Below are 15889 nucleotides of genomic sequence, written 5' to 3'. Positions count from 1 at the left end.
TGAGATAATTAGCATCATCAGATTACGAAACAAGGAATAGGAAGCAGATTTCAATGATTGGTAAAAAATCATGACTAAAGTTAGTAAAGACTGCAACCTTGCCAAAGTCAAACTTGCATAAGTCCAATAATCGCCAGAGTCAAAGGTCTCTTTAGTAATCTTCTTTTTGTATTCTATACTTTTAACCGTTCATTTGTCAAGTTACTATTTATTCTCCCATTCCTAACAGATTTAAATTAGGCAAGGTTGACTACATGTATAACATCTATTCCACTCACATAGCAACATTATTGTCATTATTGTAATTTGTTTGGTGTAAGCTGTACCTGGATCAGAGGCAAACAGCAAACCGGTTTCAGATATATCTGATTTGGGGGTGAAGGTGGACCTCTAAAATCAGATTTCCCCTCATTCTTATACTGTTAGTACTGCGAGATCTTAAGGTGTTGACTCCCCTACACAAGGCCTCAATTTCATAAATGTAATAATTTATATAATAGCTGGATTTATATAGTGCTTTTTGCCTAAGGAAACAAAGTGCATGCTATTATAACCCCGGCTTTAGCTGCGCTGCCTAATTAGGCGGTCAAGCATTTGAGGAATTTCTTCCTACCAGATACTAGTAACCAGCAAATCGTGCATAAATTTCTTGCTGTAGGCAAACACGCCATGGCTGGGAATCAAACCCACATCCCTCAGTGTGAAAGACAAGAGTCATAACCACTAGACTACGATGCCCTCATAAAATTTGATTTAATTTAATGCATTATTTAAGGAGTGATACAAGGTGTGATATTTCAGTTTATTGGAATTTAACTTACCACTGCGGCATTTTCCAGGATGGTTTTATCGTAAGGCTGACCAAGAAAAACAGGGGGTTGGTTCTGCACATCTCTGATGGAGATAACCACTGTTGTGCTATCGTCCAGACCCCTGCCATCCTATAGTAAATAGTAAATCATTTTATAAAACATGAGTATGGTAAGGACAGGCACACGTCTAGAATTTCATAAACCCATGGCACACATTTTTTGAAACACAGAAAATGTCGATGTCAGTGAAAAAAGGTAGGAAGTTTTCTTCAAATTATTTTACAGGGGAAAAAAACAATGGTTCTCTCTCAAAAGGAAGCAACTGCTCCCCAAACCTATATATCTCACAAGAAAAAAAATCATAAAAGGGTAAGATAGATACCGGATATGCACCCCCTTCTGCATTTGTATATTATAACATGCAATTCCCATGATCAGGCTGTTAACTACCATTAGGACCAGGGGCGGAAATCTATCCCATTTTGAATGATGTATTTCTTACCATCATAAAAGACCACAAATAGTAGGGGGACATTTGATATTGTGTCCCCCCTACTATTTTGAGTAAGGGGGACACGTCCCCCCTGTTCCCCCCTGGGATTTCCGCCCATGATTAGGACCAAACATTGATTTTTCTAATACTGTCTTTTTACTTTCAATGGCCTAAACAAAGCAACTCTGGGGACTTCAAAAGTTTAATATATATTCATGCCAATCACCCATCAATTATCAAACTGACAGCTTCACAGGAGTCAAATACATGTACCTAGCTTCACAGAAGGTAACACAAAGATATTCACAAACTATAAGTTCACTTAGAGAATCCTACATTATTTTTCTTAAACCCTTCCTGAAATTAATAAAACTTGTGATATACTCACTGCTGCTATTACACAGACTGTATACTGCACAACCGAAGCATAATCTAATTTCTTAGCAACTATAATTTCACCTGAAGTGCTGTCTACCCGGAAGTCCTCCATTTCACAATTCTAAGAAATAAATTTGAAAAGAAACTCAAAGTCAAGACTGAAGTGTGCTACAATGACAATGACATTTATAATGCAGTCAGGCAAAAATATAACTATAATGTGGTGATTAGATGATGTTTGAAGGTTTACATGGTAATTATCTCACTCCTGGACTTACACATGTAAACCACTTCCACAATTGATATAATGATTGTTAAAGCAAATACTTTCAGGATACACAGAGGAGTCTGCATTCAGGTCAAGATTCCTGCAAGCTTGCTGGCTTATTTTCAGGTAAATGGCTTTCTTACTTAAATCTTATTGGCTTATTCCTGGGTCTTCCTATTGGTTAGAAATGCTTCCATCCGGAACTAACAGTGATTTTGATTGCTTTGTCTATGAAAAGATTTGTCGGAACTATCTGACAGAGAAAAGACAATACTAACACCACTATGACAATCATAGTGATGTCACATCTCAGGGAGGAATTAACAAATTTATGACAACATTTTTTAAAGTGTTCCAAATAACATGCCCAGATCTCATCGATCCTTTATATGTGAAAAAATTCTCATAATGTATCAATGTCATGAGAAACATATACACTTGGTAAAAGAACATATCCAGGGAATCACAAATATTATAGTACAAATATGAAAGTTTCACTGGTTAAAAGGGGTATATCACACCGGTGGCCTGTTACACAAAGCTTAAAAGCTTAGCAATGATCATAGAACATTTTTCTATGATTGATTCCATTGACTACCTTACAATCAACAATTAGTCGTGAAAATCAAGCATACGATTAATCACTAACCTTTGTGTTACGGGATCCATGTGTGTGTTTCATAAAGCTGTTTGTACATGTAAGTTCTCACTGTAAATGATGCACACCACTGGTGTTGATGTAGTATCAAAGGATCACCATGGCTTGAAACAACATCATGACACACTCCGGGGGGGGGGGGGCACTCAGATTATTTTTTGATCGGGGTGTGCCTCACGAAACTCTGAAATGGGGGTCTAAGGAACTGAGTACAAGGGTAAAGTATGGGGTCTTAGGAAATTAAATATATACCATGCGGTGTGAATAACAGGGATCGCAGCACTTTAGGTACGGTGCAAGCTCGTCTCATAACAGGGGTCTTGCGAGCGGGGCTTGGCGGCTTCTGAACGGAACTTGGCGAAGTTGGCTCAGTCGGTAATGCATCTGCCCGTCGAACCAAAGATCGTGGGTTCGAGTCCACCCCGGGCGGATGACTGAAGCCATGTGCGTTGTGTGTAAACGTCTCTCCCATGTTTCATAGAGGCTATGTTACAGTGGAAAAAACTCTATCCCTCGGATAGGATGTTAAATGGAGGCCCCGTGTAGAGGAGAGTCACCACCTTTGCACGTTAAGAACCCACTGCACTATTCGTATAAGAGTAGGGGGAAACCCCGGTGTAGTGGTCCACCTGCACTCCCCCAATCAGTTATATCGGGAGGAGAGACCTGCGGGTCACAGTGATCAGCTCGCTTTTCGCCTCCCAGGCATAGGTGATGCCAAACAAATAATAATAATAAATAATAACTTTTGTCAAACGGAGTATCTATGAAAAAGGGGGTCATCAAAGCGGCACGTCCCTGTATCACCAATATATGCGAGTGCCCCCCCCCCCTCCGCCCCCGGGACACACCCACCTGAAGGACTTAGCCAGTGTACTGATGTATATGCAAGCCATTCTGCATTGACTGAACAATGGGGGATCAGGAATGCTGCATTGCATGAAATCTTGCATTCAGCAATACCATGAACCTGATATATGTTAAGGTGCCTAGACTAAAATGGAATCCAACGTCTGCATTGACAGAATAAAGTAAAAGCTACTTTATGAAATTTTTGCATACAGCCAGATATTATATTGTTATTAAATCCCTAATTGTCTTAAGATCAAGATCGTTACATTAGGCGGTTTCAAACCGCCTCGATCACAAGAATCCCCGTTAAATTACGAGAACATTTTAGGCTAAAAAATACCCATTAATTATTCCTGCATTTACACCGCCCCAAAACATACCCTTCGGGATAAATTCCTGAAGTTAGGAGCATGCGCAGTATGGTCTAATAAGCAGGCAAGGCGCGAGATTCAAAACCACTAGCCCAGCAGCCACCCACGGCGCCCGCGCCCAACAACACGCTGGGCTAAAAGTTCCCGTAAATTGCTTTCACATTGCCAAAATACCTGCGACCTTGGAAAAATCCCTGCGAAAGTTCTCGTAATTTCGCCAATTACCTACTATTTAGCGGGTATTTTCTTTCGGGGAAATTACGCGTAGTTTGCTTTCACATTACCAAAATACCTGGTATTTTCTGATCGGGGTAAATTTCCCGATCAGAGAATACCTGGAACTGACGAACTTCGAGGCGGTCTGAAACCACCTTTAGTGAGCGTACATAGAGAAGAAAAAAATTTACTAGGAAAAATGATTCCTATGAAATAGTCTATTTTCATTGCTGACGTTATGCAGTCTACTTTGTCCCTCTGGAAAAATTAACAATAAGTTTATCTGACTCCAACCTAGGCATACACGCACCATGCACTACCGCCAGATCCTCAAGCATCATGGTATATTTGTATAATATACCTCATGATATTAACTAGTGAAATGTCTAGAATAAACATTCATTACATTTGTGGCCATTCTTGGTCACATGTGTGACCAAAATTATGACAAATCTGGACTTAGTTCTATATCTAAACATTTTTTAGATTTATAACTGATGATTTTGAAAGTTTACTTTTTAGTTTCATTTTGAAATTCACAGGAATTTCTAAATGAAATTAAACTTTCAAATTGGTGCTTCTGTGTAAAGTCACACAGCTAGGTGACCCACTTCTTCTTTTGACCTTTGACCTTGAACCTGCATATTGGAGACAGCAAAAAATATTTCCAAATGATAGCTGTCTTAACATGTTATTGTTATATCACCTTTGAATTACTGAATCTCTAAATTTTTTAGATTTATAACTAATTAAAGTCAAGATTTGTCATAATTTCTGTCACACGTGACCAAGAAAGGCCTAATACATCAATACTCACTGCAGTAAAATTAGAAAGGCTATATGTTATTGTATCCCGAGTATCACCATCTGTAGCAGTTACCTTAGCAACAGTAGTGTCAACTGGCTTATCCTACAAATAACATTAATGAAGTTAAACATGACAAGAGATAAAAAGTTAATAAAGTCATCGAAGATATCACTCTCATCTTATTTTATTTAACACAAAATAAAATGTATGAAATATCAGTCTTATCAATAATTGAAATGAAAATATATCCAAGTTTCATTTTGAGTTTTATTTATCATCAAGAGAATAACAGATAAAAATAGATACAAACAATGTGTAACAATGTATATTAAAATTAATTAACAAGAGTGTCGCTAAGGCGAGCACATAATACGCCCGTCTGTAACGCGGAACTTTCCAAGGCATTTGATACGGTAAATTATAATATTTTGTTAAACAAATTACAATATTATGGTGTACGTGGGCTTCCATTTTTCTGGTTTAAAAATTGTTTACATAATCATTGTCAATTTACACAATTTAACAATAAATGATCGACTTATAGCCTAGTTAAACACCGAGTCCCCAGAGGTTCCATATTAGGTCTCTTGTTTTTTCTTATTTACGCAAACGATATTGTAATGTCATCTGGTAAATTTGATTTCATAATGCATGGAGACAATACAACACTTTTTTATACTCAACCAGACTTTAAATATATAATGAAAACATTAAGGCTGAATTACTTCATGTATCCCCATGGTTTAAAGCCAACAAACTGGTGGTAAACATTAATAAATCCTCATTTATATACTTTCATAACAAATTATCGAATGCTAGCAATATATGTAATGATCTTACTCTAATTATTGATTCAATCCAATTATCTAAGTCTAAAGCTGTTTGTTTTTTAGGGGTTCATGTCGATGAAAATTTTAATTGGGATTCACATATAAACTATTTAAATACTGAAGTATCGAAATGTACTGGAGTTATGTATAAATAAAGAAGTTGACTTCCTAAATCTGCATTACTCTCTATTAAAAATTTGTTAATACTATCACACATTCTTAATTGTATTGCTGTTTGGGGTAATTGCAGTAAATCCAAATTAGATAAACTTTTTAAATTACAAAAGAGAGCATTTCGAATATGGACCAACAGTCATTATCTTTCACCCTCAACTCCATTATTCAGTAAACTGAACACTTTAAATATTTTCCATCTTTATCAATATCAAGTTGCAATATTGGAGTTTTTCTACTTTAAAAAACTATTACCAAATAAGATTAGTAAAGTGTTTTGTATCAATAATGCTGTACATTGTCACAGGACTCATATAATGGAAAGTAGGAAAAGTAGAAAAGTCCTATGTACAAAAAGCTATATACGTTTTAACTTCCCAACAAGCTGGAATTCTATACCGATATTTGTTCGCACATGCAAGTCTCTTTCCCTCTTTAAAAGAAAATTAAAACAATACTTTTTATTCAAAATATTCCTAATTTTGCAGCTATGTTACAATATTATAGAAGATTTGCTATACATTTTTTTTGGCTTATCTTATACTGTAAGTCTGTTTTCTTAATCCATTTACTTTTGTAACCTAAGTTCTCATATATGCTTTGATTATTGTATATATCAAGTAGCCTCCAAGTTATCATTTATTATTTTAAGAGACTTTTTTCCTCCTCTTCATTTCTCATATTATTACTGTACACAGGCATGATTATACACAAATATCATTGTATATTAGATTAGATTAGATTATTGATGTTTATATTTGAAATGTATTTTTTATGTATTTATATATCTGTACTTATTACCTTTTTTTAGAAATGAATAAATGAACTGAAGTGAAAAAACATATGGAATCAAATGATTAAGAAGCACTGAATAATATATCTTAGCTGCAATTAGGGATAATGTTATACCTCTATAGTTATCATACTTTTTATTATTATTTTATTATTATAATTACTATTATCATTATTATTATGTACTATCATTATTATTATCATCATCATTACTATTATTATTATTATCATTACAGTTATTATTATCGCTAGTGTTCTTGGTTATCTTCTTGTAAATCATTAATTTTACTTACCTCTGATATCTCTGTAGAATATGATTCATTTTGAAATTTGGGTGTATTATCATTCTCATCCGTGATATACAATGTTAATGGAGCAGACTAAAAGAAAAAGGAAAAGAAATATAAATTCAATTAACAAACAATATAAAAAAAATCATGCAATCGTGGTACTATTCTTTTACAAGAATGATTGACCAAATCGCTTTAAAAAAATAGCAGCATAAAGTTGTATTAATGCATAGGAGAGAAACTTTTTAAAGACATCCATCCTGATTAAACTTGCATTTAATGACAAAGAAAATATATCACTTAAAGTCAATTATGTCCCCTAATGTGTATGTGAAATTTTATGAATAAACATTGCTTTTAAAAGAAACAAAAGAATTTATTTAGAATGCATAAACTTCCATGTTATTGTAAGACTTTTCTTATGGAAACAAAGTTTTCTATTCACCACAAATATCATCATATTCTATACATCTCCATCATTTATGTATTCCCTTCACAATCTTAAACAAGCACATTATAACCCCATACTAATGTTGATACAGAATGTTGGTACAGAAGTGCAACACGTTTAAAAAACAATTTGGACAATGAAATTGAAAGGTATGCACTGGACTTGGCATGCCTTTGCATATAGTTACCAACCACCCTGAAAATTGATAACTATACTTGTGAAAATAGCAATTAATTTTCTAATTATAGATTAAAGATAACTTACCCTTGTACTGTCTGCTGACCATTGGACAGACATGCTAGTGAAGATCTGGTGAAACAAAAAGATGAGCCTTAGACCCCATTCTCATTATTGTTCTAAAACTAAAAACTGGAAACTAGTTTAGTGGAAACTAGTGATGAGACGGTCAATGCGGTCTTGGAGGAGATCTTCCAAAACCACCTTGTGATGTAGTTTTCAATGGATAAACTCATTGTGGCATAACTGAGGACACAACTGTTCTTCAGGAAGAGATCTTTGCACATTTTGATAGCGCTACGTACTCCACACACCGTGTGTACAATGTCTAGGCTGTGGCTTCAAGTTTCCTGAGAGCATTCCTGAAGCAGCAAGAGCAATTCACGAGAGGTGGTTTTGAAAACCACTTTTGAGTGATCACATGGGAACACTACATGTACCAATGCGATCCTCCAAACTGGTTTACTGAACCAGTTTCCAGTAACCTAGTTTTAGAAAGTACAGTTAGAATGGAGTACATCTTTGTCAACATTGATCCTACTTCTATTATAATTACTCCACAGCAGTTTGTGCATTATTACTTAATTATTGATAGATATGTTTCTCAATCTACTACCTAAAGAATGCTACTCATTACTTAAATCTACTACTTCCGCTAGGAATATAATTAATTTACATGCCAACATTGATGCTAAGCTGTAATTTCAAATAGAAATTAACCCTTTAATTCACTACTTTTAATATCATTATTAGCATAGTTTTTATCACCATCCTCATCATCATCAACATCAATACATAACCACTATATCACTGTTATCATCATGCACGGGGGGGCCACTTCCATTGACGAGTGGATACCATGCGCAACCATGGGGTCTCGAAAAGCACCCTAAACACATATTTTCCATATTTTGAAAATGCATCCTATTGGCGTGTGAAACCCTACCCTTAACAAGTATTGGAAACAAATTACTATATTGGCAAGTATTCCCTGAATTGAACCCCTAAACAAGTATTCAGCGATATTTCAATTGTTATGGGGTTATGTTACGGACGTCGATTGTCAGTTTTACCTTTACCTACATCATTATTGGATTTAGTACAGCCCATAGAGATATATTACTAGTTTGCTATCTCTATGGTACAGCCCCACCTCCCACATCTCGCGCAAATCGTACTCTAAACACGAAGTGTTGACTCTTGGGCAAAAAAGTACAAAGATCCTTTATAAAACATTTTAGTCTTAATTTTTTATACCCTTGCAAATTTGACCCTAACCACGAAGCTTTCCTAGCGAAAAAAGATACCCTTTTTTCATTATTTTAGCGTTTTTGACACCCTTATTACGTTACGTAACGTGCCCTTTCTTGAAAAATACATCCTTTTTACGTGTTTTTTTGGTCGCGCATGGTATCCACTCGTCAATGTAAGTGGCCCCCCCCCCCCCGGGTCATCATGTCACCATCATCATCATCTACATCAACATAAATACATAATTATCACTGTATCATTATCATCTTCATTGATCATCTACTTCAACAATAATACATATCACCATAATCATCGTCAACATCATCTACTTTGATGTAAGATCACTATACAATTATTCTTATAATCATAATCATCTTCGCCATTTCCCTCGTCCTCTGTCGTATATTACCTCATAATCTAGTTTAACCTTTATGGTCACAGCACCAGATGCTCCATCAACCTCTAGGTAGTCATAGGCATCAGGAGAACTAGTCAAGTCAAAAATACCATATACAAACGCTGCATCTGGATCATTAGTGTCTATAGCCTTGATAGTTCCTACATATGCACCTGTAGCAAAATAATGACAGGAAAAGAAATTAGATTATTCATTCCACTGGGTTGGGGAAACTGATTATGAAATGTTGATGTAACATAGGTATCAAACATTTTAATTCCCAATGGAAATTAATTCAAAATGTGGATAAATTTTGATATGTCATTGTGAGGAAGGTATCCTACCATAGTTATCCATGTTTGAACTTGAAATCTATTATGTAATAAATTTCTTGCAATCAAAATGATCTTTTTAACAATGTTACACGAACATCACATTTGCATGTATATAATTATAATTGGCAATAGAGCCTATAGAGGGGTTCTTTCTAGCACGATTTTTTTTCAGCAATTTTGAAATTTGAAAACAAAATACAAGCAATGGAAAAGAAATTGAAAAGAAGTTGTGCTGCAATGGTGCTATGAGCACTCAGCAAAAAAAACAATAGCTGGATTTATGTAGCACTTTCTACTGCTATTATTACCCCCAGCTTTAGATCGAGCTTCTAGTTCTCCAATGGCACTTAGTGCATTCAAGGAATTAATCCTGCCAGGTACCCATTCACCTCACCTGGGTGGAGTGCAGCACAGTGTGGATAACTTTCTTGCTGAAGCAAAAAATGCCATGGCTAGGATTCAAACCCATGACCCTCTGTTTGAAAGGCGAGAGTCAGAACCACTAAACCACGATGTGCCCATAGGACTAATAGGACTAGAAGGTGTTTACATGAATCTTTGAAATTTGTTACCTATTTCTAAGCCCTCAGAAATCTGTTCATTTGCCAAATTTTCATCAAAAACTATAGCTCCCTGACCTGATCAAAGAAAGAAACAAAATAAAACTGATTTGGAAATACATGTGTCAAAATTACACTTTCTAAATCATGTGGTAAATCGAAGAAGAAAATATACATGTATATCAAAAGGAAAACTAGATCACAGAATAAACAACACAAATTTTTCTTCTCAATTTCATAGTACACAGAAACAAACATACATGTAATCCGCAACCTTTTGGACTTTAATTTTAAAATTAAAGTTTGATTTTGAAACAATGGATACAATATATGAAAAATTGATAGGGTTTAATTCCCATAAAGTTGTTATGATTCATGAGCAAATATTATAAAATTCATATGCTATTGAAGTTGTAATGTCTTGTATTGTTAAATGACAATAAAACCTTTTCCTCATGGAAGCAAAATGATAAATTGTTATTATTGTTATTCAAATGACATTCGAAAGAAAGCTTTTCTTTGAATTGATAGAAAAGGAAAGAATTTTTCAGGTGGGTATTTTTTAATCATGTACTTGTACAGGATTTTGAGGTTGGCTCATATAGCACTAGAGGTTATACCGTAAATGTGAACTTTAGATTACTAGTAATCAAATAACACCTCGAGAATAATTGAACCAAACCCAAAAGACAAATACAGTAAAAAATTAATGCAAGCGGTCTTAAAATTGAAGGATCAAAAGGTAACATTTTATCTAGATGGTTTGAAGACATGAATTCATGAGACCAGTTCTTCAATTCAGGAATCAGTTTATTGTACAGTGTGTCTTCATGTATTTATTGTTATTTTTCATTGTAGAGGGAAAAACCATAACACGAGCTAATGAGCGAGTGTGCCTTTTCAATCATTTGAGTATTAAAAATAAAGGTACTTCTCATCTACAATTTTTATGTTTATAAAGTTGAAGACAAAGCCTACTTTTCTTTCCTTTAAGTTTATCAACATCTTCTAAAGACATTCTTAACAGGTGTTGCAAGAAAATATTTGCAATCAATCCCAAATTTCTGTAGCAATTTTATTATCTATGTCATCAATTTCATACTCCTTGTTGCTAGAAGCTAAGCAGTAATCAAGTGCAAATTTGCAATTAATTTGCAAGACAAACAATTTATTCTGGGACCCAAAATAGAATTGCAATTTATCACAGGTTTCTTGCAACACCCCCCATTGAAACTTTCTACCTTTCTCCAAGGACTACTTACATGTACATTCATACACAGCAAAACCACCTACTACAATTGAACAATTATGGCAAATTGATTTTAAAAAGTAAAACAAGAAATTGGGGAAATAAATGAGTCATTCTTACCGAAGGACACAGAAGATGCTAGCAATAAAATGGTAAATAGGCAAGACATATTGGTTGGTTACAATCTGTAAAGAAACAAAGAAAATGTGACAATAACGTTAATAAACCATAATAATATTATTTGTTCAATACTTGAGAACACTTTGCAACAAGAAATTATTCAATTCAAATTCAAATAAACATTTATTCTCTTCCTTTTCATTACATTTTTCATAAACATTAATTCATACAAAATCAATTAGTTATGAAGAATATAAATATGTACATGCTGGGTTTAAAGAAGAAGGCGTATACCCTAAAATCTTAAGCTTGTGGCCGGATACGTCTATAGAGAAAAATATAATACAATAAACAATAAAGGAAAGGGCAGAGAAAAGAAGAAGGAAAGGGAACGAGAGGGGGAGACCTGAGCAGGGAGGCGGGCATGAATTACTAAATAAAATAGAATGCTCAACAAATGTATCAATGGGGGGCAAAATACAAATGCTGCAACAACAATTGTCCATGGTTCATATTATCATTTTAACTTAAATTCAAAAGGAAACCTACAATGGAAAATATTCATATGTAAAATGACAGAGGCAATTTTTTTCATTTCAGACTTGAAGCTAGTTGTTGATAGAGATTTTTTAATGTTATCCGGAAGAAGTTACATTTGCGTTCTTAAACATATCACACAAGTTCTCAAACGAAATGGCTTAATTTTTTAATGAAAATACATGTTTTGAGCAAAATTACTGGTAATTTTTATCTTTATTGACTAACCTCTGTGTGAAAATGATGCAGCTGATCCTGCAAATCATGCATGTGTGAGCATTTTTTTAGGCTTAATTGCTATTCAAAGATGACAGGAGACTTTATCAATGCAGAAATTAGGAGTGAATTTCATCATTTTGTGTCATTTCTTTCAAATTGAGCTCACTTGACCAAGATATTTAGGTGACCTTTTGTGGTAATACAACAAACTGAAGACACTTTAGTAGCAAAATCAGTCGTAATTTTTTTTCAAAAAACCTACAAGGATAACACGATTTCAAAGTAAGGATAGGTGTGAATGGGATAGGTTCACACCTATCCTTACTTTGAAATCGTGTTATCCTCATTAATTTTTTTCATTGATGTACAAGAAAAACCATCAGGAGAGACGGATACTTAATGTCTTTGTTGTTGTTATCGTTTTTTGTTTTACCATATATTTTAGTTAAGTTTTTCTAATTCTCTCCTTCTTGTTCTCCCCTTTTTCCTTTAATATTGCCTAAGTATGTTATCCATGTTCTTATTTAATATGTTAGTTTTTTGTGAGCATTGTGTTTCTGTTTGTCCTGCTGCTCAAATCTGTCCTTCTTTCACTCTTCATCCCATGATTTCTTTTCCTTTCTCTCCCTCTCTCTCTCTCTTTGCCTTTCTCTTTCTCCATTTCTCCCTTCTTCTGATTTTCGCAGTCTGTGCAGCAATGTTTGTTTATTTTTACTCTGTTGTGTTGTGTGTCTTATTTTTGTTGTTGTTGTTTTGTTTTGTTGTGTCTTCATGTCTTTTTTGTCTCTGCTCACCTTTTAATATTAATTTCCTTTATTATAATTATTTTTTTTACATCTTTATTTAATCATCTATTTTGTATTGCTGTTTGCTTTTGGCCCATATAGACTTAAGTGTTATACTTTTTTTTTCTTCTGGAGTGGTCCACACTTTACAAGCTTTGCTTTTCAGTGGGCCACTCCATTTTTCCAACATATCTTGCATATTGTTATTATCAAATTGGAAATATTATCTTCTGCATCAGGTGTATATTCTTTATATTTGGTTTATTTGAATATTTATGTCATTTATATTTTCTGATGTTATGTTTTACTTATTGTAATTATTGCATTGTAAATTTTGTTGGAAAAATTAATAAATAAATGAATGAATGAATGAAACTCTGAAAATGACTATTTTGACAATTGAAAAAAAATACATTTTTTCCTGTATAACATGCTTTCGTTCATGCATGACCGAAGAGATTAATTTTAATATTTTTACAAAGTAGAAATTGTCAGAAAGTGTATGAGCATTGATACAAAGAAGTTTGCTTGAAACCTTTCAGCTGAAAAATATGCCACTTTTATTTAGAGGGAATATATACTTTTTTATCATCTAGACTGCTACAGTCACACACACTAGCGTACCTAGGGGGGGGCAAACTGCCCCCCCCCCCCCCCTCTGACGAGTTACAAGCAAAAAAAGGAGAAGCAAAAAAAAGGAAAGAGAGAAAAAAGGGGAAGGGGAAAAAGAAGAAAGAGTTTAAAAGAAAGGGGAAAACAAAACCTGGACTGCAGACTGTCGGAAAAAATTATAAACTGTCGGGCACACGGGACTGTTCCAACTGATTCGGTTTTTTAGTTCCACCATCTTTGTCGGTAAATGTCAATTACCGGTAAACTGTACACTTTTATCGGTAAATTGTGATTTTTACGCAATGCGAATTTTAGAGTTCTCTAGTACCGAAAGTGGGGACAGACTGGGCTGACCAGAGACAGGAAAAAGGTAGAGAACAACTTTTAGGTAATGTAATTATAACAATAAAAAATTCGCTCGCGCTACGCGCTCGCATCAATTTTTTAGATGGATACCTAAGATAAATGTCTAGTTTTCAGGTTAAAATATTAAAAAATTTCAGCTCGCACTTCGCGCTCGCGTCAATTGATTGGTTTAAAATCAATTTGTTCACGGTTACAAAAAGTGCTTATAATATCCAGTTCTTAGACCGGAATATCAAAAATTTCAGCTCGCGCTTCGTGCTCACATATAACTGTTTAGGAATATCCATCCTGTTCATAGTTAAATGAAGTGTTTAGAATGTACGGTTTTCAGGTCGGAATATAAAAGATGTCAAAAGTATATCATTAGAAACCAATTTGTTCACGGTTACAAAAATTGCTTAGAATATCAAGTTTTCAGGTCGAAATATCAAAAATGTTCAGCTCGCGCTTCGCGCTCACACCAATTAATTATTTTTTACTAATATTTTTATCATAGTTTTAAAAAAAGGTGCTTAGAATGTCCACTTTTCAGAGGGGAATATCTCAAATTTTCAGCTCGCTCTTCGTACTCACATCAATTTATCATTCAGTTAGAAACTAATTTGTTCATTACTAAAAGTGCTTAGAATATCAAGTTCTTAAGTCGGAATATCAAAAGTTTTAGCTCGCGCTTCGCACCCGCACGACTGTTTAGATACCCATCCTGTAAAACTGCTTAGAATGTCTAGTGTCCAGTTAGGAATATCAAAATTTTAGCTTGCGCTTCGCGCTCGTATAATTTATTAAGGAATATACCCATCCTATTCATAATTGAATCCACGAAATGTATCGTTTTAGGTCTAAATTCTTAGAAAAAATTCAGCTCGCGCTTCGCGCTCGCAATTACTATTTTTATATTATTATTTTTAACTGATTTCAATGTCAAATACCTCTTTTATAACGTCTCCAAATGAGCAGAATTGGGAACATAATGTAAACACCTTCAAAGGGGAACAAAAGAAGAATTTTAATATAAACATTGCAATTACCACTTGATTAGAAATATGTCGATCACGATCAAATACATTTCATTTCTGGAATGATATACACAAAAAGAATTAATTTCGACAATAAAGTGCAATCGCCCGATAGTAAATATCAGTAGTAGCAAGCAAGATCCAACTGTTTTATTGGGCACCCCCTGGGTAACCTTTCCCACCTTCAGTGCCACTGCCAGACCTACACATCCAAACGTGTATGGGAGGGGGGGCTGGGCTGTAAAATGCAGGGCAACGAGGACTGCGAGGTGCCCAAATATCCTTGTGTATTGGTAATTATATGACCGAATGTATAATTTCTGCACGTTTCACATAATGTAAAAAGGCTAAATAATAATTGGAAAAAAATGTTCGCTCGCTTTGCTCGCTCGAAAATTAAAAACTGTGAAGTTGATATTTGGGCAATTATTATCAGCCCCCCCCCCTTGAAAAATTTGTGCCTGTATACGTCCATGCCTACTACCCCCCCACCTTGCTCATCCTAGTCGCTTGCCCCCCCCTGACGAAATATGCCAGGTATGCCACTGGTCACACACCAACAAAACCAACTCCAAACCAGATTATTTTCAAATGGTATAATGACAATTCGTCTTATTACCAACTAGTCTATTATCATTTGGTCTACCATCAGTTTGTCCAATATCCACATGGTCTAATTGCCATTTCGTCTAATAACCAGTTGGTCCAACAGCCATTTAGTCCATATGCCATTTGGTCTAATTGGAATAAGTGTTAATTGTGCAAAATGAATGAAAATGAAATAGGTATTAAACCAACTGGTTACGAGACGA

The 15889-nt window shown here is 34.7% G+C and overlaps 1 protein-coding gene across 5 annotated transcripts in view; it reads right to left on the bottom strand.

Annotated features, from left to right (window-relative positions):
* Window positions 1–15889, bottom strand: part of LOC129282092 (cadherin-23-like) — a 56280-nt gene that overhangs the window by 35813 nt on the left and 4578 nt on the right. For all 5 annotated transcript variants that reach the window (XM_064113508.1, XM_064113507.1, XM_064113509.1 and 2 more), the window contains 8 exons: window positions 11543–11607; window positions 10186–10251; window positions 9291–9451; window positions 7658–7702; window positions 6946–7032; window positions 4866–4958; window positions 1694–1804; window positions 822–941 (listed from right to left, as the gene is read on the bottom strand). In XM_064113508.1, coding sequence (XP_063969578.1) covers window positions 822–941; window positions 1694–1804; window positions 4866–4958; window positions 6946–7032; window positions 7658–7702; window positions 9291–9451; window positions 10186–10251; window positions 11543–11591 — 732 coding nt within the window. In that variant the 5' untranslated portion in view covers window positions 11592–11607. The remainder of the gene's footprint in view (window positions 1–821; window positions 942–1693; window positions 1805–4865; window positions 4959–6945; window positions 7033–7657; window positions 7703–9290; window positions 9452–10185; window positions 10252–11542; window positions 11608–15889) is intronic.

Source organism: Lytechinus pictus, chromosome 18 (assembly GCF_037042905.1).
Source record: "Lytechinus pictus isolate F3 Inbred chromosome 18, Lp3.0, whole genome shotgun sequence".
NCBI lineage: Eukaryota > Metazoa > Echinodermata > Echinoidea > Temnopleuroida > Toxopneustidae > Lytechinus > Lytechinus pictus.
Note: the sequence above shows the minus strand (reverse complement) of the source record. Positions and strands in the feature narration are given on the sequence as shown.